We start from the raw sequence: 23,016 nt of genomic DNA on the forward strand, positions 1-23,016 counted from the left end.
TAATTTGCGCCCACATATTATACGATCATGTTGACTCTTCTTTCACACATGGTGCTGCAACTAAACGTATTAATGGGTATTATTTTCAGCTATTTTTAGATGAGAATTGAATTAAAAAACGGAAAATGTACCTGACTGCTTCGATTAATCTCGTAGATAATATATCGTTCCGTTGTGCAGTCGTTCTAATTAAATACTTACAAGCATTGTACGATCTACTCTATCGCTTGCATGAACGTATCCACTAAAAACAATAGCAACAAAATATTTCTAACGAACTAATACCTATTTAAGAAGAACACTGTATATTATAGATTAATTACGTTTTAAAAGAACATAGCGAACGTAAGTATATTTCTAAACGAATTAACTTTTTTTTTTACATTTTTCTTTTTATTTTTTTTTATACAGACAGTTTAAAGCTATGATAATACTAGTAAACACTTGAAAAAAATGTTGATCACAATGTATATTAAAGAGAACTCTTAATCACATCACAACATAGTATTATAAATTTTTTCAAATATTTTTGTTCATGAATTACGTGCTTCAAGGACGTGAAAGTTACACAGTAAATAATTTTGGTATAGAGAGTCTCTGCAGGTGAGAATATATTCACTTTTCGTCGTAAAAGTGACTTAAGTTTGTTAAGACATTCGTGTTAAAATATATCGAAATTGCTGAAGAATGTAGTTAAATAAACGTAACACACGACAATCTAGCGGATCGGAAAGTTAAAAAAGCATAAATTGCACAAAACGGTGTTTCTTTTCGTAGAATAATGATCTATTTTCAAAGAAAACTATGTTAAATAGCTAACTACGCTATTACTTCCATATATTTCTCGTACAAATGTTACGCCACTTAATGACTTTTACAAACCAGTTATAATCTAGTACAGTAAAACAAAGGTCTTCCACTGCCATATCTTGTTGTATCCATTAGAAAACTTAGACCACAGTCATGCATCATGAGAGTATACAATTCGATAAAAAATATTAATTCTCCTAGTACCTTTCCTTATAACAATTTAAGATACGAGATTGGGATAACATTTCAATTCATTTTTAATTGCCAAATTCACAGAATATTTTGAAATATGTAAATAATTAGTAAAAAAAACTCGGTTTTGTGCAATTTTGCAACTCTGTATTAAGTTTATTTCTTAATTGTTACATTTTACCAAAATTGTTTACTGCTGACAATTGTTCGTTCCTGTGATTATTATAAATATATATTATATATAAATATATATATATATAAAGAAAATGTTGAAATCTTGATAAAAGAGCTAGAGAGTTATGAAGATTTGACATGAAATTAGGATAATTTGAAAGGAATTTAGAGTAAGAACACACACGAAAATAAAATTGCCAAAATACATTATATAAAAGACGCTTCATACAAGGTTAATAATTTTCCTTAATTTCTTACATGCCAGATATGTATACTATATTATGCAGAGTGAGACATTTTCATTCTTATGAACTAATATTTTTCAATCCAATGAAATAGATCGGAATAAAGATTTTGCGTTCGAGAATATGAATCGTTCTCATTTCTGAGAAAGTGTATCGTTTTTCTTTTTCTTCTAATGAACATCGTCACAAATTTATGTATGATAATCTGAGTTTATGCATGTTATTCTTCTTTGGCTATAACAAAATTATATTAAAATTGAAACGTTAGAATGTAAAGCTTTTAAAGAATTTCTTTAGATTATGAAAAATCATTTTTATATGTACAATATTTTAAAATTTTTGTACACCCAAATTCGAAGCTTAAACTTGTTTGGTACGAATGGCGGAAAATTGTGTTACATTTTGAGGTATGTTTCATTTCAGTAGATAAATATTATAATTTTAAAATAATTACAACCCAATTTGAAGACAATATATCGTACGAAAATTGATAATACTTTCTTTACATTTTGTCAGAAGTGGGATTTATTTCATTGTTTTAAATGACTGAATTAATTAAAAGAGCAACAAATGTTCTACGTGAATTTTAACATAATATAAATAAGGATACATGTATATTTTTTTTTAATGAAAATTTAAGTTATAGCTAACAGATATTTTATTTTAAGATTACCGGAATCTATACTCTTATAGTAGTCTTAACCCTTTCTTAGTTTGGTTTATAGAACGACAAATACCAAATTATTTTTAAGCATTACATCTGGAAGCCTGACATGCAAAATAATTTTGGTGATAAAAAGCAAATTTCGGCCTTCTATTTTATGCGACTGCGAAAGGGTTAATCATTGAAATGTCAACCATAGCTTTACAGTTCTCCATTTCCCTAATAAAACCATCAACTACATTACTGCTTATTTCATATAATTTTCATGTGCATATTTATCTGTACTAAGATTGACTTATCTTGCAGCTGAATATTTTGATATGATTATACAAGATTGTAGAAGTTAATTCATTAAACATTCCTAGAGAAATTGATTATTGAGTATTGATAGTCTTAACGAAATATAGTTTCAAGTATTATTTAAAGAAGAATAAAAACACAATAAATATATCTAAAAGTCATTTGTTTCATGTATTCAATAACGAACTATCACTATTCAGTTAATTTACAGTTTTATCACAAATGGTGCGAATAAAGTATTAGAACTTCATTGCTTTCCATGTTGCAACGGTAATATTAATTACATGTTCGTCATTTTTGTTGTTGCACTGACAACATCAATTTCCTTTCCTGTCAATATGATGATCTGAGAAATTAATATCTTATTTACAGTTAATTACGAACGAATAAAATGTACTTTTACGTTTTCAAACGATTGTGTATTGTATCGAGAAATGAGCGTACACTTACGTAGGAGTGAAACATATCAATGGAGATTTAAAATGAAATAAGATTTTCAGAATACTATATTTAAGGAGAATACTTAACTTTGCAGGGACACATGTTTTATTAAGCATGTATGAAAATGTATTCGTTAAAGTTTAAAATATATTTCAAAATTAACATTCCATCTAATATATCGGGAAGCTCAATATGTTTATATGTTAGAAACTACTTAATTTTAATTAATGTTACAAGAGATATAAGTAATATAAAGAAATATTTTAATTTCGATAACTAATATTTTACTTGTTCATTTCTTGAAATTTAACAATGTTAACGTTAATACTAATTCTTCCAAAAAATATGACATAGTTTTTCTAACTGGTATTGTTCATCAAAATAACACTGTTGTTTCACTTTAAGTGCCTCGCCCTGTATACTAAATGTATATATATTTATGCATGTACATAGTTCCAAAGATTATTCTAATTCATTTTATTATTTCATTTACGTGAAAAATATAAACAACGATTACATATGTATCAGTTTAATGTTCTGTATGTACGATCAGATTGTAATAATTTAATAGCACAGTACGATTGCTATTGAAATGGTAGCGTTTTCATTTGGTGAAAGAGAATTTCAATACTGCAAGTTATTATTCATACTTGTGTTCATTGTAATTATTTGTATTTTAGTGATAAATAATCTTCATTGTTCCGCTCACATTCGTTTGAAATATATGCTTTTCGTGTGTCAGAAAATATGTTCCAAATGACAGTTCCAAAAGTATATTTAAAAGTATATTAATGATATTGATAATGGCTTTTGCTGCAAGTAAGGACTATGAGAATAAAATTATAGTATGCGAACTATGTTATATAAATATTCTACCGTTAGCGCTCAAAAAAAAAAGAAGCAGATTGCTTGTTATCATTTATACATATATGTATATGAAAGGAATTTTAAAGCAATTTATGCCTTGTTATTTGAGACTTAGTTTTCCATTGTATTAGACGGAGTTTCGGTAAATGAACAAGTTTGTACAGTAATATGGTTATTTATTTCAGGTAATAATAATGTTGAAAAAGTATTGATTAGTAATTAAAAATTAGCTATACAATTGAAACGAGAAATCAGGAATTTATGTAGTGCATTTTATTTATAATAAAATATCAAGAAAATAGATAGAAATAGTTTGGATTCAGTTGTTGAACTGATAGAAAAAGTAATTTACAAACCAATCAAGGCTCCCCTCTCATTTAGCGCAGTAAAAAATATATATTACATATATTAACATATAATTAGTAACGGTCAGATTATAATTAACCGATGATTAGATACAAATTGTATTGAAACGTTATTATACTTATAATACTGTTAATAGTATTTTTATAAATTTTAACTTTTGTTCCATTCGAATATATAGCCTGTATAAATAAATCTCATTACTAGTATTTTAAACCTTTCGTTGTACAACTAAAACACATAAATAACACTGAGAATAAGAGTTCTTAAAAACTCTGAATAAAAACAAAGTAACTTTAGAATTTAATTCCCTGTTCACTTGACTTTTCAGTAGAAAACAATTCGATGTGATGTCCCTTTACTTCTCTATATTCTGAAAATTTATTTTTACTTAATTTCCCATTTTACTGTAATATCGGTAAATTAATTTCGTTTTTAATCGATACATATTTCCTCGGGAACTTAAACGTAGAACAGTTTATGTTACATATATTTGTGATTCGAATACAAGATATCGCCCACAGTGTCTTTTCATTTATAGCGTGCCAATAATTTTACTATGGGTTTGAATACGAGCATGACGGAATATTTTCCCCATAAGAAGTCCAAATGAGAGAACCCTTCTACTTTCTCCCGGTGCACAATATTACTAAGCTTCTTTATGAGGAGTTCGACGTCCTAGGAAAAAACGAAAAGCGAGATGTGTTACTGGACGAAGTAATCTCTAATTTGAAATATTTATACTTTCATAACATTCACACTAATTACCTCTGTATCTGCGAGTAAGTCGTCGTCACTGCTAAAAACTGCAACTGGCGCAGTCACTTTGTTCAGCTCGTACTCCGGTGGTACCAAAGAGTGGTACAACTGATAATTCTTTGCATCGTTGTTGTAGTCAAACTGTCTAAAGTGATCTGAAACAATTAATCAGGCTTATCGGAAACATCCTCGCCATTTGTAACGCGACAAGTACGAACCTTTGTGTATGTATCCTTGGCCAAAATGAAGTGCTTCTTTCCAGGAAGCACCAGCAGGCATGTGGTCTAAAATGATCTTCCTGTCGTGCTGAACGTATTAAAAATTTTAAATACAGAATTTAGTTCATGGTTTGGGGGTTAAAGAATAAAGGGTCTATTGATATTTCATTCTGCTGAACATAAATAGGAATTAGAATTTTCTTTTCATTTTAATATAAGTATAAAAATACTATGAATTTGTGAATCTTCTGTATATTGTACTATAGATTGCAAAGTACATGATTATCTAATTATTTTGAGCAGTGCATACAGTCAGGCCCAGCTCGTCCCTACAGGCAAAATTAGGCAGCTGTGCCTAGGGCGTCAAAATTGACAAGGGGCGCAAAATGATCTTTTCATTGTTGGCATTTTTTAAAATAAAGTTTTAAATGGAATATTACAAGTTGTATGTTAGAAAATCAACCTACACGGGTGGAAAAGAGACTAAGGAAGCGCGGTCCAGGACAGTTCTGGGGTAAGCGCCGTGTGGTCCATCACAGTCCTCTTACCAGAAGGCAAAGCCTTCCCCACTCCGTGGCCGTAATTTGCCGCTACTCAAATGCCTATAACTTCGGGAATTTTACGAATTTCAACAAATCCTTTCAAACGCGTATTCCTAAAAGGTTGAACATTCGAAAAATGAAATAAAAAAAAAATCGATGTTTAGACCGGAACCTCCCCTTAAATTTGGTGACGCTAACATGTACTATAAATGTTTTGAGCTACGAATAAAAATTCAGAGTAAGGTCATCAAAATGCTCAAATAAATGTATTATTCTTATTATTATTATTATTATTCTTATTCTTATTATTATTATTATTATTTTTAAATAAATAAATTCCGCAATTTGACAAGTTCGCCTAAGACACAAGAAAGGGTCGAGCCGGGCCAGATCACCTGAATGTTTCCCTTAGATATTTGGCATTATTGTTCAAGAATCTTTCGACGTTAGAATTTAATGGAATTTTATGAATGTGTTGAGTTATTCTACCGCACTTAATTGCGTCTGATTTAAGCCAGCCAGCACGAACAGGTTGTGGCAAAAGTACTTCTTCAGCGCTGAACCTTCTTGGCAGAGCAGGTCCGATATCGTCTTTCCCCAAGTGAAACGTGGATTCCATTCTGAGTAACCGAAAGTTTCGCCGAGCCACTGTAAATTCAACGTATAATTTTCCATGCGTTTCCTACGTATTTCACATATACAAAAAAAAAAACACTGTTTAAGTCCGTATTAAAAAAGTAGAAGAGAAAATCAGAAATTGGCGTACGAACTTCGAAGGGGCTAATTGAATCTCACGAAGAAAACATTTGAAGGCCATTCGTTTTCTCTTAAATGGAACATGCACGTCTTTTTTTTATAAAGAGAACGTAATCAATGGAGGTCAATCACGCCGTTTATTATATAACTTTCTTGGTCAATTTTAAAAAAATTGCCGTTTTATTTTTAGCCTTTTTTTTAATGTGATCGCACAATATGTATAGTATAATCGCCTTAGCCAAATCACGATCTTTTTGTTAGGATTAATAATATCAATTTCATTTAAGAAAACTTCAAGGATCCTAATTTACAATATACTCATTTTCCCCCTTCAATTTAATTATAATCCACGAGATAAATTTATTTACAGATTTTATATATAAATATTTGTATTTTATATATAAATATTGTCCAGAATAATATGAACGTTTCAAACCAGTATTCATTCGATAATGGGTTCCAGTAATCCACAAGTTTAAGCATTTTTAATATCAATAAACAAATTCAGAGCTATTCCCGCTATGTAAATATTTCGCTAGCTATATTTAAAAAGAAAATTAATCGCTATTTCCTCCTATTTCGAGGCAGAACATATTTCTCTACGAGCTTTTTTCGGTACAATTAGAAATAATTATTGACATTTTTCCCAGTACTTTTGGCTTTAAAAAAATATATTTTGTGCTAGAAAAATAATTATCCCACGCACGTTAAAATCTTGCGCGATTTAGCAGGCAACAAAATTACAGAATCAATAAATCTTGCTTAATCTGTGATCCAGAACTTCCCCTATCCAAAGAGCCACTATCTAAGTCTTTTTAATTCAAGTGACGGACATTATACTATTTATATGTTATTCAATTGCGAGGGGGTAGACTGTCGATCGCATCGTCACGCATATTTATGCGATTAGAGAAACTGTACGTGCAACTTACCACGCCCAAGGGCGTTAAGTCCATGAGTGATGTAACCTTTCCACGCATGTGCCCAGAATAAGCTACAGGTGCGAGACCGATCATTAAAGAGACTTTTAAATTGTAACTGGGTTTCTGCGACATCGTTACCCAAAATTGCGCGGTCCCTTGGGAGTGGCCGATGTAATAAAGTTCCTCGCGTTTTGTTCGATCGAGTATATGGTCGATCATTGCGGGGACATCGTAAACACCGAGCTCGTGGTAACTAAAACGCGTAGACGAACCCAAGATCACAAATATATATTACAACAGTAAAGAAATAGAAAATAAAAAAATAGAAATGCAATGAATTTCTAAACGCATACTACACCTAAAATCCCAGTAACGTCGGTCGCTCGTCGACATGTTTGCGTGAGTACGAGAGTAGATGTTCCCTCTGTTATTTCCAAGCCACACGTCGTATCCAGCATCGGCTAAGATATACGCTGCAAAGTAGAAAAATTGGAAATAATTAATAAGTTGACAATTAGGGAGATTTATTCTTCTTAGCCAGGGGCGGAATAATTTTTTCGGAGTCACACGTAACACATTATTCGAAGGGTTTATTGAAAATCTGATTCCACCTGTCAAATAATTAAAAATATTCATGTAGATATGCCTACAGAACATTTTCGTGTGAATAAAAACTTCTTGGTTTTTAGTTATACACTACTTCCACCTTCAAAAATAATATTAAATTTAAAAATTTGTAGCCCTAATAGAACTTAAACGTAACACAATGGGTTCACCAAAAAATAATAATAATATATATATGAGTGTTTTAATACAATATAAAATGTACTCTAATTATAAGCATGCATTAAAAATTAATAATAAAATTAAAAAATTTGAAAATCTGGAATCCGATTTCTGGAGGGTATTGGATTCCTAGACTTTCTAAAATTTAGTTTATTCTCTAAAGTGGGGGTGGTCAAATTTAGTAATTTAATTGATTTGGTTTAATTTTTTTTATTTGAAGCTTTGGTTTAACTGAAATTTGAAAATCTGGAATCCGATTTCTGGAGGGTATTGGATTCCTATATATATAATAGTATATGAAATGTTTTCATTATTTTAAGGTGTAGAATCGAGCCTGAAAGAATATCTCATTATCCATATCACTCTGTATACATATAAATGAAGTGGAGGCATCTACTTTGAGGGATTCAGTCTGAAGCCTGAATGGCTTCTACGATCCTCTCAATCTATCATTGCCCAGGCTAATTTGTACACGGGCAGCATATATTTCTTTATTGCTTCTGCATCGCCAATGAAAAGTAATTTGCATGTGATTCCTCGGAACAAAAATAGACACACGTCTTACAAGAGGAGGTCGTAGCCATCACGACTGATAGAAGTAGCCTCATTCTTCCACTACTACTGGATCACGTCGCAATGAAAAATATCCAACTGTTTACCAACTGCATTGGCCTTGGAACCCTGTTGCATAAGAATTTTCTGTTCACCTTACCATAAACTTTCATTCGAAAGAAAAATCAAGTTGATCGGACTATTTAAAATTTGATAGTTCAAAGCTATATTTTAAAAAAATAAGTGGCCAGAAACCACTAATATTCTACAGTTTGTTTATATTCATCAGCCTCTATGACTTGAATTAGCTTCCTCTAAAAAGCGCTCGACGAAATTACTTAGAAATAAGAAATTATAAATGAAATCTTATACCCTTAAACGAAACAAAGATCGGTCTACTCTCGCCTTCGAATGTGGAATTTTACTTCAAAGAATTTAACTGTCGATAAGGCATTTAAAAAATAGTTTATTAATAATAACAACGCGTAATACGAATTTCCTCTTTCCCTTAAAAGGCCAACTACTGGCACAGTTACCATACACATGGCAATTTTCTTCTCCTTGATTTTAAGCGAATAATAATATATGCAAGTACCTAGAGATCTGTTGGGACCCATGAGGACCCAATCCGCGGAACTACCCTGCAAGCAATGTACAACTAAAACAGGCGGTCTCAGGCTCGAATTTGTCTCAACATCATTTCGTCCATACGGGATTCGATGAAGTTCCAGAATATAACCGTCCTCTGTCACGACATGCTGCACTTCCACTGGGTAGTCATATTTCCTTATTAATTCTGGCTGTATAATAAAAATAACATTGAACAAAGAAAATAAACAACGGTGAAAGTGCAGGTACAGTAATAAGAGCTTGGTAAAAGTTAATTGAAGGATAAGGGGGGAAACCGAGGAATGTCCATGAATAAAAACTTCTTGGTTTTTAGCTATACACTATTTCCACCTTTAAAAATAATATTAAATTTAAAAATTTCTATCCATTTTTCGCGATTTTGCGATTTATAGCATATTTTGTTGTTGGCAATTGGGACTCCAGAACTTTTGTGTCAGAAAGAGTTATAAACTTCAAACGCCCCTGCAAGATAGCGTTAAAGTTTTGGTATACTGATTAGAAACAAGTAATGTCCACTCTACACTGGAACAAAATACGGAATGTCCCCACTCTTTGCTATAAGAAAATCAAATTCATCGAACCTTGTCCACTCTGGACTGGAACAAAATACGGAATGCTTATGAATCTTTGCGCAAGCATAAGCTTCTGCCGTCATAATGACAAAAATAATGCGATCAGTAATTGAAGGGTAAGAGGGAAACAGGAAATGCCACAAAACAGCTATATCACATAATATTTGCATTTCCTTCACTTACTGATATTACCCATTCCCCATTCAGCAAGTGAAGGAAATGCAAATATTATGTGATATTGCTGTTTTGTGACATTTCCTGTTTTCCTAAAACAAGAAATTGTGATAAGGGAATATCCATTCCCCATTCAGCAAGTGAAGGAAAAGAAAATATTATGTGATATAGCTGTTTTGTGACATTTCCTGTTTTCCTAAAACAAGAAATTATAATAGGGGAATATCCATTCCCCATTCAACAAGTGAAGTAAATGCAAATATTATGTGATATAGTTGTTTTGTGACATTTCCCGTTTTCCTCTTACCCTTCAATTACTGATCGCATTATTCTTATCATTACATTACTAAATTCTATTAAGGCACCTACACGATTTTTTTTTAACATTATTTGCATGATTCTCTTCTTTTTTTAAAGCACAATGATGTTAATGGTAAAAACAAAGTATAAAACTTGGTAAGCGATAGTGACGAGAATGCACGTGCTGAAAATCGCAAGGGTTGCGAGTAATTAACTTACTGTTGTCAAGAATGCGCCCGAGCTATAATTACGATTAATGACCGAGTGTACCAAAGCATTACTCGACGTGAAAAATTGCGCGACTATGACATAGTATAACAGCGACATAATGTTGCGTTACAAACAGGACCGCTGTAAATAAAAGCGCGGGTGTTTTATAGGTGGCAGCTACTTGGAAATGGATGGCAAATGGCAGATAAAAAAAAGTGGGACTAATGTACATATCGTAGTATGCACTCAAGTAGAATGTGACTATTATCTCGATTTTTGCTGTGCAACACTTCTAAAACGAGTTACTAACAAGTGAAGGTCAATTTACAAAGATTCCCCGTGATATTAATACTTAATATTGTAATAATCGATTAAATAATTAATTAATAGTTCGTTAAACGCGATATCAGATAGAACGCATTGAAACTGTATATTATTATGTACTAATATAATAATAAATATTTATAACATAGAAAAATTAGTATAGAATATAGAAAATTTAAAAAAAAAAGTAATATAGAAAAATGGAAAATATTTATTATTCTATATAATAATGAATATTGTTATAAATACTATTATATAATAACCCATACAGCACACTCCATTGCAGGAAGGTCCTATGTCCGCCCCTGTGGAACATTGCACGCCAACCCCCATGGAACGTTCCTGCAAGCTTCGGGCAGAGGAGCCTGCTGTATGGGAATAAATATGTAATAATATATAATATTCCATATTAAATCTATTTTACAAGGGTGCTTGTAAATAAACTGGTTCGATACTGACAAGGAACGTTCGGTACCTAAGCGTCACACGCCGGTTTCGACGAAACTTTGCACAATTATTTATCGGTTTGCATTATTCCTCGCCGAGGCTGAAAAATATGTTTAAACATTCATTTTACAAAAGTGGATACCCAGAGGAACGTCCAGCTCGTTATACAAATCCAGTAGATTTGTTCTGCTTGGTGTAAGAAGTATTTGTTTCAAGCATTTCTTGGACGAGTATACTGTGCCAATGAACATTTTTTTAACCGCACATTATTTCTTGAATGTTAATGATCATTATAATATATGCGTACTCATTTGACCTTGTCATACTTTATTATCAGACATTGGTGAATAGTTTTCCTAATATACTTATACATATGCAGGGGCGCACTCCGGATTTAATCTTGCAGGGATTTTTAATGCAAATTCAATAAAATTCATTAGGTGATTATAACAATTTATTTAAAGAATAAAATCCAGTTCTCTTTTCCTTTTACAAAGCTTCTTCCTTGGGGGGTCCCAGGGCCACTTTCCCCTCTTCTGGGTGCACCACTGTACATATATGTACATGCCTATAGTGTATTTAATACCGAAATACACAAAATTAAGGCGACACTATTACGCACAGTAATTACAGTAATTATACGCTGTTATACATCGTTGGATTTAGAATAAAAATTTATTCCCCTGAAAACACTCCTCTTTCTTTATTCAACTGAAAAAAGAGGGGGCGAAAACTTTGATTCTCGTAAAGAAATTATTTTACCAACACTTCTTCCTATAGGCCTTCAGAAACGGTGTAACATTCATTTAAATCTGTTTTCGATGCCTTTTGTAATATACGAGTTATAAACGCATAAGTAAAAGGGACGACACGGGTAAAAGGGGTAGTTTCTCTCTTAAAATACGAAAGTAGTAACCAACCAAATATAGCAAAATTCTTAGCTTGGACCAATAAACAATTGTGCAAAGTTTCATCAAAATCGATGCGTGCCGTTTTTACCGAACATCCCTTGTAAGTGCCTATAGGTTCTCCTTCAACGAATTTGCTAGTAAAAGTTTGAAAGAATTTATTTAGATTTAAATTTTTAAAATAGATCAAATAGTTATATTATGTTTTACTATTTAATAATTTGTCTTCAGTGTGTCTTATGCCTCATGCGGTAGCTAAAGTCTATTCACTGCAATTGAATTTTATTATATCAAATAACGCGTCAGTTATACAATATAATAAATCAAAGTAAAATCGTTACCATTCTTTACATTTCGCATTTGCTAACTTTAAGACACTTTGTAAATAAATTTTGCAATATTTTTAAGGGTGTAATCGTTGAAGGACCACAGGAAGTTCCAGTGCTCCTTTTTGCAAATTTAGATCGCTTTTTAACACGCAAATCTTGATTTATGTATTTTGCTTTTTTCCCTACTATTTTCTGTAATTTGTTCGCCTATCCTCCATGTGACTCTAATAGTTATAGTGAGCCACCCGCTATACACGATCAGTTACTTTTGTGTTCTCGACCTTTAACGTGCGCATCCATTGTCTTGCGCAATGGAAAGTGCGATAGGAAGAGATGAATTTATTACTGTTCCACTCAAGGGGAATACCACGAAGGCTGTACCCACCTGGCATGCACCTGTGATTAAGGATTTCGATGACGAAAGACGAACATGTGTACATTTTTGATGGTAGCTTTTCTCAACGAAATCAATGGTGGCTAAAATTCTTTTGATAACACCAAGGTGCACGTTGTATTTTTACAAGCAATGCCTGTAATACGATATTATTTTTTAATTATTTTGTCATTAGTTTTATCAAAGTATACTCCCAGATAGCACGGGACGTCTTAAAGACGTCTTTAAGATGTCTTTGTGCTATTTGGACTGGACGTCTTGAACGCTTGTACTGGACGTATTTGTGCTATCTAGGTTAAGAATCGATTCTAATGAAATATCGATATCATGGTTTCAAATCAAATGACAAAAATTTACATTGGATATTATATTTATATCATTATATTTCATTATTATACTTCATCTCAAAGATTAAATTCGCTACTTTAAAACAGAAAAAATAACCGTTTCATAATTGTATTACAATTTATATATACTTATTTTAGTCCAATTCAAAGTTCATTGTAACTTCTGAAAATGGTATTTTGTTTTGATTTCTATTATAAAAAAAAAACACTTTGAAGAGCAGTTAAATGAGCTGTAAGTAGTTTAAATTTGAGGATTAAAACGTGTCCAATATTTGTGCGTTTTGGAACACGGCAGATAAAACGAGATTCCCTGTTTGACTTCGTGAACGTCAGCAAGCGTCAGTACGCGTCAGTACTTCAGTTCGCCGTACGTGATGGCGGTATCGTTGATGTTGTTTGATTCTCGCGACTTAGTCAGAGCAGCTTTACAAATATAAATTCGAAAATGTAATGTTCACTGTCGCGCGATTAGAATTAAAGTAAAAACAATGGTGTCTATCGGTATTCTATACATCCCATTTGTTACCGCGTTCTTCTACTGGAACAACTTGTTATGGTGCTATGTTTTCGCCGTGCTAACCGTATCTTGTTTTTTCCTTGGATGTCTGATTGTTATGTTCATAAACATCGCGCTATCTCCGAAGCACCAAACCGGTGCGGGCACTCCAAAAACCGTCGCGGAGATGGATGCTTTCCATAATCTGTTATTGGTGCGTGCCATTTTAAGTCACTGATAATTACTAAATAGTAATACTTTCAGGACGTATGCACACTATTACTTAAAAATTTCAAGTCCTGTTTTAGGAACGAAGCTATACTCTTCTGCGTATGATATAACGTATTAATATTAACACGTTCATAGTCCCATGACTCGTACGCATGGGTCAGGAGCAAGTGGGTGGTTTAGATCATAGAATTGCTACGTGCGATGCATGGACTTTCTTCCTCCGTAGTTCATAAACTTCCATTAACGCTTTTGATTACTTTACCTTTCAACGCTTTCAATAAATATCTTTCTGGACGAATAAAGGAATCCATGCTTAGAGGTTTGCAATTGTGAACGTGTTAAACCATCTTTATCGTATAAACTTTTTTATCCATGATATATAGATAAGATAGCGTAGATAAATATACAATAGGTGCATTGTTCATTGTACATCGGTTTTCAATGTTTTTTTTTATAAACTATATATTTATATCTTATAAAGATATTATCCAGTCTTCTTTATAAGTACTTCAGTTAATTTTCATCTTTCATACGTTTCGATAATATGCTTTATGCAATAGTTATATGCATTTTACTCGATTGAACACAGTAGATCCAGGACTGGCGACCTGACTTTCTTACGCAATAGCTCGTTTCAATTCTGGTTAGACAATTATGTTCATCAGGCCTCGTTTTGCAACTGACCTCTCTTTTTATCAGTGATAATTGTCGCAGAACTTGCATGTTGTGTTGTAACTCTGTTTTATTAAAATCCAGAATTTTAAATAAAATTTTACATTGTACGGAACTTAAAAAATACAGTATTTTCTTTTAGTTATTAGGATGTATTCTCAGTCATACGAAATTTCAACTACCAGCAAGGGGCGAAATTCTGAAGACGCCAACTGCACTTCGAAATATTTGCCTAAATATTATTAAAATAATAATATTAAAATACTAATAGTTTTTTCTTGCATTTCTAGAGCGGTAGATTGTACCCCGAAAAGTTTGCAAACCTTAAGTGTTTATTTCATTATAAAAACCATCACCGAAAAGTGGCTGAATTTTCGGTCGAGACTATAGAATGTCCCCTTTATATTTTCTTTATCTTTTCAAAGCTGTTTGGAAAATGGTCCCAAATTAAACTAAAGTCTTCTTTATGGTTGTTAGTAAAGACTATAATATAAACTATGGGAGAACTTAGTTCTTTTTTTTAGACAATGCACAAAGACTTTTTTCTTAGATATACTTTAAATTAGTACGAAAAAAGACATGTACCATATGTAGAAGTACTTTTATAAGTATTGTTTTAACATGTCTGTTGTCGCGTCTGAGTGGCAAAGTATTCCAGTAATATAGGAACTCAACAATAAACATGTTAAACAGTAAAACACATTTGTTGATTATTTGCAGAATCGCTATATTTGTATTGCCAACTATAATATTAATAAAATAAATTGCTAGTATTCTTTATACTATTATATTATTATTCTAGAAAGGGTACGTAGTTAAATCGTCAAATACCAAAAAGCATATACGTTACCCAATGGTTTTTTCTCGTATGGTGGACGGAGCTTTGCAAAACTTATTGGATCTAGTTTTCCAAGACTTCGTTGGACGTTGGCTCAGCGAGTTGGCTTTCAACTCTGTACAAATAGTAGACAATATGAAACAGGATGTATGGGGAGCAATTCAGAGTCTTCACGATCGCTTATTGAAAGTGGATCACACGAAACTAGTCGTTTGTAACATAGTGAATAAAATTACATTCCATTTTGAGAAAATTAGGATTGCTCAAGCAGCTTCGTAAGTTCGACTATATTTCTTCTAAGTACACGCTGATAACTACCAAAACTGTACCCAGCATGCTTTTCATTCAAATATTTCAATATACACTCGGACAAAACTATAAAGTATAAAGAAGATTATATAACAGCTACGAGCAATATAAAAGTCGTAGCTTTTATACTTACCAAATTTTCATTTTGAGGATCACTTTTTTGGGTACAGTTTCGATGAATTGCTTGGAAAATAAAGATTACGATGCAATTAGGTCAGAAGGCGAAGATCCAGTATTTATTTTGTCGGCACATTTAATGTCACCTGCTGCCGAGTTAGAATACTTAAGGAGACTCAGCGAGTTATACATTTTATTTTTATTACCACGATGTTATTCCCTTTCACCAATGAAGTATCTACTCAGAGAAATCCTTGCGTGTAAAAGTAAGTTGAATTTACAGGCAATGTGGCTTGTAAAATTATGTAGAGATCGTTAGCTATGTATTTAATTCGTCGTATGTTTGTAGTATTAAAACCAGCGATAGATTTAATAACGGATCCCGACTACATCAATCAAAAGATTTTATCTTATATCGATCAGCAACAACTTGCGGAAGCGATGCATAGGAAAACCTACGAATATGCCGAATCGTTTGAAGATTTTATCCGTATGATTAAAAGCTCTAAAGACTTGGAGGTCCTCAAGCATATCAGATACAATATCGTTACGGAAATCATGCAAGCCACGACTATACAGAATGTTAAAAGAGCCCAGGGTTTAGGTCCAGACAATAATGCATTTGGGAAATCCGATATTATTCAAGCTCGAAAACTGACGAGGTATATCAGTCAACTGACATACGCTAAAGACACATGCGAGCGTCACATGGAATCATTAGGATGGAACGGATATCCCGTGCAGGTGCAAGACTACCTTTACTCTGCGCGTACCAGTAACGACTATATTTGACAAGAAATGTTTTATAGGCCAGTGATGTACCTGATTCAGCAGTGATCACAGAAGATAAGATATTGCCGCTGCAATATATTTTAGATAACGTAATAGGCCGAAGATATCTTTCGCAGTTCCTCGAACAAGTGGCGAGTCAAGATTTAATTGGATACTGGGCAGCTGTACAAGAATTACGCAGCGCGGAGAAATCAAACTGGCATCAATTAGGTGCTGAAATTTTTTACACTTATATTACATCCCCCACTGCCGAGATAAAAGTCGACAGAACTATAAGAAAGAAGATGGAGAGCTTTTTGCTAGGCGACATGGGGCCTAATGTATTTTACGAAGTTCAAGATAGCGTTGTTAAAACTTTGGAGGAGAAATATTACCCATCGTTCGTTGTCAGCGAACAGTATAGAAGTATGCAAGAAGCATTGCTTAACGAAAGAACGGACGGTTAATATGGATCTTAGTACGTTATTAAGAAACATCATTTCTAAGGGCAACTTATAATTACTGACATGAAATTAATTTTCAGATTTGGTAGACAGTCGACGTATGGTAAATGGTGCATTATCAGAGAATGTAACGTTGCTTGTGGGAGAACATTCAAACTATGCTCGCAGTAAGTTGGGCCAGCTGCAGGAAAAGTTGAGTAATAAAATGCAGGCTTTGCAAGCGTTGAGATCCTCGTTGAAGCCAGAAAGCAAGGTTCTACATTTTTTAGCTAAAGAAGTTGAATGGTTACAATGCGAGAAGCGGCAGTTAGAAGCACATCTGACCCATACGGAAACGTGGGCAGAGCATTTGGGCCACTGGAGAGCGGAAGTGCAAAGTGCAGAGGTAATGAAATTTTATTTCTCATAGACAATAACGAACAGAAGAATAATTGAAATGAAAGGATTTTATTTTAGATAATTCAGTAGACAAAAGTTATTGTAATTATTAATCGAACAAATAATTACTAAATAGATACCAGAGAATGGAGAGACACCTCAATTTGTTCTGGTTGTCCATATGGCAGAGGATGAAGATAACAATGATAGCATATGCAGTGGTTGGGTGGTATTGAGAAGATTACAAGACTTTCAAGATCTTCACAGAAAGCTTCGTCAACTTTGCTCCAACGTAAAGAATTTAGATCTACCATCCCAACCATTGAAATTCTTTGGAAAGTCTGATAAAAATACTCTGGACAAAGCTAAGATCCAAATACAGAAATATATAAATGTAAATGTCTGAAATATTGTCTCTGTAGAGTAAAAGATTCACTCGCATGTTTCAACTATTACGTTCGATTCTTTCAGTACGTTTTAGAGGATGAGAAACTTAATCAGAGCGAGGCTTTGTACACGTTCCTTAGCCCCAGTTCAGAGCACCTGAAATATGCACCTCCTTCGCCAAAAAAATCTCGATTCTCTTTATCGACATTGTTCAAAACGTATGTAGGTATGTTATTTAACAGAATCGCGTGCTTGCGCAAGTCTCATTCAAAATGTTGGTTTCAGATCCAGTAATACCAGCGAACTTCGCGATAAGGAGGACGAAGAAGATTACTCGCTGTTGCTAGACGATACTGACACTGCCCGATCAACTACAGATGGATATTTAAACGTTAGTAAAGACGCTATAGCGGAACCTCTGTATACACTTCTAGGGGAGATTTTTGATTTACGAGGTGTGTTTCGATTTCTTCGACGGTCATTAATTACTTTCGTTCAAATTACTTACGGCCGAACTATTAATAGGTACGATATCAATGACCATTCTGTTGCGCGCCACATTATTGGAAGCACAAAAGGATAATTGCGAATGTAATTTTCAGGCAAATTAGAGATACTATCACGTGGGTATTCTCCGAACCGATGTTGCACTATTATATACAATTATTTACGAAATCTTGGTGGCCGAGCGGCTATCTGGTCTCCGAAACTGTCCTTCGCACAGACGAAGAGAAATTGAAAACTCGAGGTGAAGCTCGAAGGCAATTTCTAAGCAACATACCCGAAGTCCTAACGAATTTGGTGGGAGCGCAGAGCGCACAACGTGGTGCAATTAAAATCTTCGATTCCCTGCAGAATGTGCATCTAAACAAACAATTGTTTTATGTAAGTTACTCTCGCACCGCGAGCTTGTATTATATTCTATTATTTTTATTTTCTTATTGCAGGATATCTTCGAAGCCGTGATGTTCGAAGTATTTCCAGAATTACCACGAATACAGCCAATACAATAATTTTCATGTGTGCATATTGTTTTCTACATCGTTTCATATATTTGTTTAGTCTATACATGAAACGTTACGTTTAAAGTAAACTATTTAAACTGAGTAAGTTTTGTCTACGTGATGTAGAAAAACACATCAAATGAAAGTTCCTGTGATGTATTTTAGATGTTTACGATAACAAGCATACGCTGAGGCGAATCAAAAAGTGCTAGGTATTAAAATTATGTTTATATGCCGCAAAAGTGACGCGTCGTCTTTTCACTCTGCAAATAATATTTCGAGTGTATATTGTAAATTACAGCACGTTGGTATAAAAGAACCGTTATCATTCCATTGATTTTGAATTTGAGCAGAACTTTGTTTCTTCTGATAAGGAAAATTTGTAAGAAATAACTGAAAACTGTAATGGTAAAGCTTAAAAGTTGATGTCAAATATACAAAGGATATATATATGTGTATATGTTATAATAATTTAAATTGAAAAGATGTATATAAAGGTATTGTAAATTAATAATCCTGGAAAAAGGACCCCGAATAAGAATGAATAAAAGTACTAGCTGTTACAAACACGTTGTCCTTTATAAATTGATGTAACATAGTGATTTGTTCACATATCTTTATTTCACCATATTTTAAATATTTTCGTAGAAGGTATACACAATGTAAACAATTTGTATATCACTCTTTCCCATGCATTTAACGATTTAAAAGATAAATATGTAAAACATGATTGGAGTATACATGTATTGAACATAAATTTAGTTCCACAGAATCAAGTCATTGCGTAAGTCATGCCGTTTCTTACCATTACTTAAATAAATACATATGGATGGGCTCTTGTTGAAGATTCTATTCGATATTTCAATCGTTTACTTATACAAAGTTATCAATAAGAGACTTTATAAAATTCGTTTACGATAAACACTACGAGCTCGAAGGAGGAATTAATATTACAAGTCATTATAAAAAGCACTTGTAAATTGTGTGGAGATAATATCTTAGTTTTCGTATTCTAGTTCGTAGCGAACCATGATTGTAGTATTTGAAGCTCGAGTTCAAGCAGAAACACATTTAACTGTGAAGGGAAAAATATAAAAGGCTATATTTTCCGAGTAACAACTGTGCGTTATCATTTATAAAAATCTGAAAGCTACAGTGATGACTATTTAACAAATTAAAATTTGTGCGTCCCGAAGGGACTGAAGATCGATTATAGTTTCGTTTAAACAGTGTCACTAGTGACTATTCTGTATCAAAAGGGATATTGGATAACACTTGAAAGGAACAATTTGTTAGTCTGACTTCTTACGTCGTAATTAGTAGAAATTCGCGATTAGCAACTAGATAAATAGTAGTGTATAACTTCGGAAACATCCATTTTTCATAAACAAAGTGTTTTTATCGTCACAATCTTTAACAAATGGTAACACTAGAAGTTCAACATTATAATCAAAATTTTCTATATCACCCCTATATTTTCGAACAGATCTCGACTTTGGTGATCATAAATGATTATAATCTCTTTAAAGCTTGTAACCAGTAAAAAGGTAACAACAATTAAAACTCAGCGATAGATGTTTCTCTTTTTCTAATTAAAAGAAAAAAAAACAGGCAATTTATATGAATCATTCGAGGAGTCTAACATACTTTAATATATTGCCTGTTTATATATCGATTTATATTTAAATGTAATTTATATATTTTTTATATCGTATGTAGTCATATATAGGATGATATATAGTAGTTGGTAATATAGACTATAGAGTATATAGGAAAAGTTGCTACATAAGTTACCACTACAATGATTTCGTTATGTAATAACGTATTTAAAATGGACAACTATATATCAACGATTGAAGCAATATCATGGGGTAATGACAGCAATGTATCTAATCCAACTATTAAATTTATATTTATAAGATACTCTTTGAAGAAACCGAAACCACAGCCAGGATAAAAGGATACTGCCCCTGAAAGTACAGGGAGTCACTGGAAATACCGAAACACCCGAATAACATCATTAGGGACACTAGCTATCAATTGAACGCCATCTGAAAAATACTCCTCTCAATTTTTTAATTATTCAGTTGAGCAATTAAAAAATCTCTGGTGCTCAATGATTCGAGACGTTCAAGAACAACGCACTCATCAGTGCTTTTACGAGGTAAATTGCTACTCATGCATCGTTGGTTTCCGACGGTGACTGTACAAGTCCTTACTGACCTACGCAACGCGCGCCGCTGATCGCCGAATTGCCGTGCTTCAGGCGTTCCTGACCGAGATTTTTAAACATTATTAACTAAGAAACGGAGCCCTCACCGCAATTTCGTTACTCTTGATTTTCGTCTTAGTTTGTCGTATAAAATCACCCTGTAACTTGACTCCCACCTGACGTCGAACACCCTGTACATCTGAAGCTACCTTGTCCTGCTTCTGTACCGTTCAAACACATGCCATTCATACTTGCCTAATATCTGAGTGCGTGGGGACCGTCGCAGATCAAATTAACATGTTACTGTTCAGTGATGCATCAGAGAATTCGAATATTCGAAGAAATTATTCGAATATTTACACCTCTACCATTCAGATCACGAGTTCATCATCCCATGGGCGATGCCTAGGATTTGTTTAACAAGAGGTGTGGAGTTAACATCGACTCAAATATCTGCAGTGGCGGACAAAAGAAATTTTACAGCTTTTAAAATCGCATAACTTTTTTAGAATTGGTCCAAACGACATTAGTTTTTTTTTTTAGAAGCTAGAAGGATTAGTTTACTACGTGACGTGCTTCGTCGTTTTGAAAAAAATGGTCAGAATAGCAAAAAAATAGTAAATATCGTTTTTTAAACTTTATTTGTGAGCCTGTAATGAAAATTCAGAAAACCCGTTTGTAGATTGATGTAAGTTGTATGCATGCCTAAAATTTCATCAAAATCGGTTAACGTTGCTCTGAGCTACAAACGCTTAAAGATCGCAGAATAAGATCGAAAATCGCGAAATTCCCGAAATCAGCGATTTTAAAAGTTGTAAACTTTCTTTCGTCTGCCACTGTATTATGTAAACCTTCTTGGAGCTATCATGTCAGCAGCATCCATTCGACGATCAGAGTGCCCAAGATCTTAAGCAATTGGAGTATCGCATTGGGAGCCTAGAATCACGGATGGACGATTTACAAAAACTAATCTAGGCCCTCCTCGAGTGCCGTCTTCAGATGGTGGAATAAATAGAGCTCCTGGCTTCCCCGCGATAAGAACTCGGAAAATAGAGTTCATATACCCTTTCAAAGAGTGAATCCGATTTTAGAAAACCTGTAATACTATTTTAAAATGTAAATAGATAATATATTAGAGTTTAACAAATATTGTATACATTACTCCCTCTTAATTTCATAACACAAGTATTGTAAGCGGCATTGTTTACGTAATGACTTGATGTTCGAATGGATAGCGCAATGATCTTTGTAATTATTCAAAATATAATCTAAAGTTATAAATTACTTAATTATAGCTGAAAAAGGGACTAGTTTCTGTATTATTTAGTATTAAAGTATTGTTCTATCTGAGAATATTAATTATTCTCTTTCCACCAACTATAAAGTATTTATTATATTTTATCTGCATATGAGCTGTATAAAGCACGTATTATTATTATTATTATTATTATTCTCATTGATTTTCACTTTGAAAGTGTCAACAAATCAATAGATACGACAAATACATTTGCTGCCAATTTCAACGAGATAAATAAAAATACAAGACTGAAAAAAATAAATAAATAAGATAATATAAATATCTATTAATAGGAGAGACAAAAATATATTCATAAATATTAACGTAATACATACAAAGTTTGATAGAGTATCCATTCTATGCTTAGCAAAAATTACCGTTTCTTCTTGAAAATTTTCTAACGATGCCGTACTGTTTTATAGTGTATTCGGACGGTCGCACTGGTGCGCACCGAGTGCGAATTTTAGTCTGTTTTAGCCAATCGGAAGCGAAAAAGTTCACACTCGGTGCGCACCAGTGCAACCGTCCGAATACGCTATTAATCAATATACCTATAGTAACTCCTCCGATGTATTAACTGTCGCAAATGGCAATGATATTTCATATATAAATG

General features: G+C 33.1%; 2 protein-coding genes across 4 annotated transcripts; one reads left to right on the top strand and one right to left on the bottom strand.

Annotated features, from left to right (window-relative positions):
- Nucleotides 1-3,946: 3,946 nt before the first annotated feature.
- LOC143366656 (lipase 3) lies at nucleotides 3,947-12,655 on the bottom strand. Of its 3 annotated transcripts, none has more exons than XM_076807888.1 (8): nucleotides 12,499-12,655; nucleotides 9,188-9,392; nucleotides 7,613-7,727; nucleotides 7,264-7,507; nucleotides 6,065-6,223; nucleotides 5,034-5,121; nucleotides 4,825-4,970; nucleotides 3,947-4,734 (listed from the first exon to the last, which is right to left on the bottom strand). In XM_076807888.1, exons 1-8 carry the CDS (start codon nucleotides 12,499-12,501, stop codon nucleotides 4,588-4,590), a joined length of 1,107 nt encoding a protein of 368 aa, XP_076664003.1. In that variant the 5' UTR covers nucleotides 12,502-12,655; the 3' UTR covers nucleotides 3,947-4,587. The 3 variants fall into 3 exon arrangements, with proteins under 3 accessions (XP_076664003.1, XP_076664002.1, XP_076664001.1); XM_076807887.1 differs by lacking the exon at nucleotides 12,499-12,655 and adding an exon at nucleotides 11,072-12,426; XM_076807886.1 differs by lacking the exon at nucleotides 12,499-12,655 and adding an exon at nucleotides 10,488-10,966.
- Nucleotides 12,656-13,564: 909 nt separating this feature from the next.
- On the top strand, nucleotides 13,565-18,910 carry LOC143366648 (sorting nexin-25). Its single transcript, XM_076807863.1, has 11 exons — nucleotides 13,565-13,937; nucleotides 15,429-15,739; nucleotides 15,987-16,156; nucleotides 16,240-16,634; nucleotides 16,700-17,123; nucleotides 17,206-17,510; nucleotides 17,640-17,897; nucleotides 17,975-18,108; nucleotides 18,176-18,415; nucleotides 18,493-18,775; nucleotides 18,838-18,910. The coding sequence occupies exons 1-11, from the start codon at nucleotides 13,716-13,718 to the stop codon at nucleotides 18,901-18,903; spliced, it is 2,808 nt and encodes a 935-aa protein (XP_076663978.1). The 5' UTR covers nucleotides 13,565-13,715; the 3' UTR covers nucleotides 18,904-18,910.
- Nucleotides 18,911-23,016: the final 4,106 nt, after the last annotated feature.

The sequence above is a fragment of the Andrena cerasifolii genome, chromosome 3, assembly GCF_050908995.1.
Source record: "Andrena cerasifolii isolate SP2316 chromosome 3, iyAndCera1_principal, whole genome shotgun sequence".
In the NCBI taxonomy this organism is placed as follows: domain Eukaryota; kingdom Metazoa; phylum Arthropoda; class Insecta; order Hymenoptera; family Andrenidae; genus Andrena; species Andrena cerasifolii.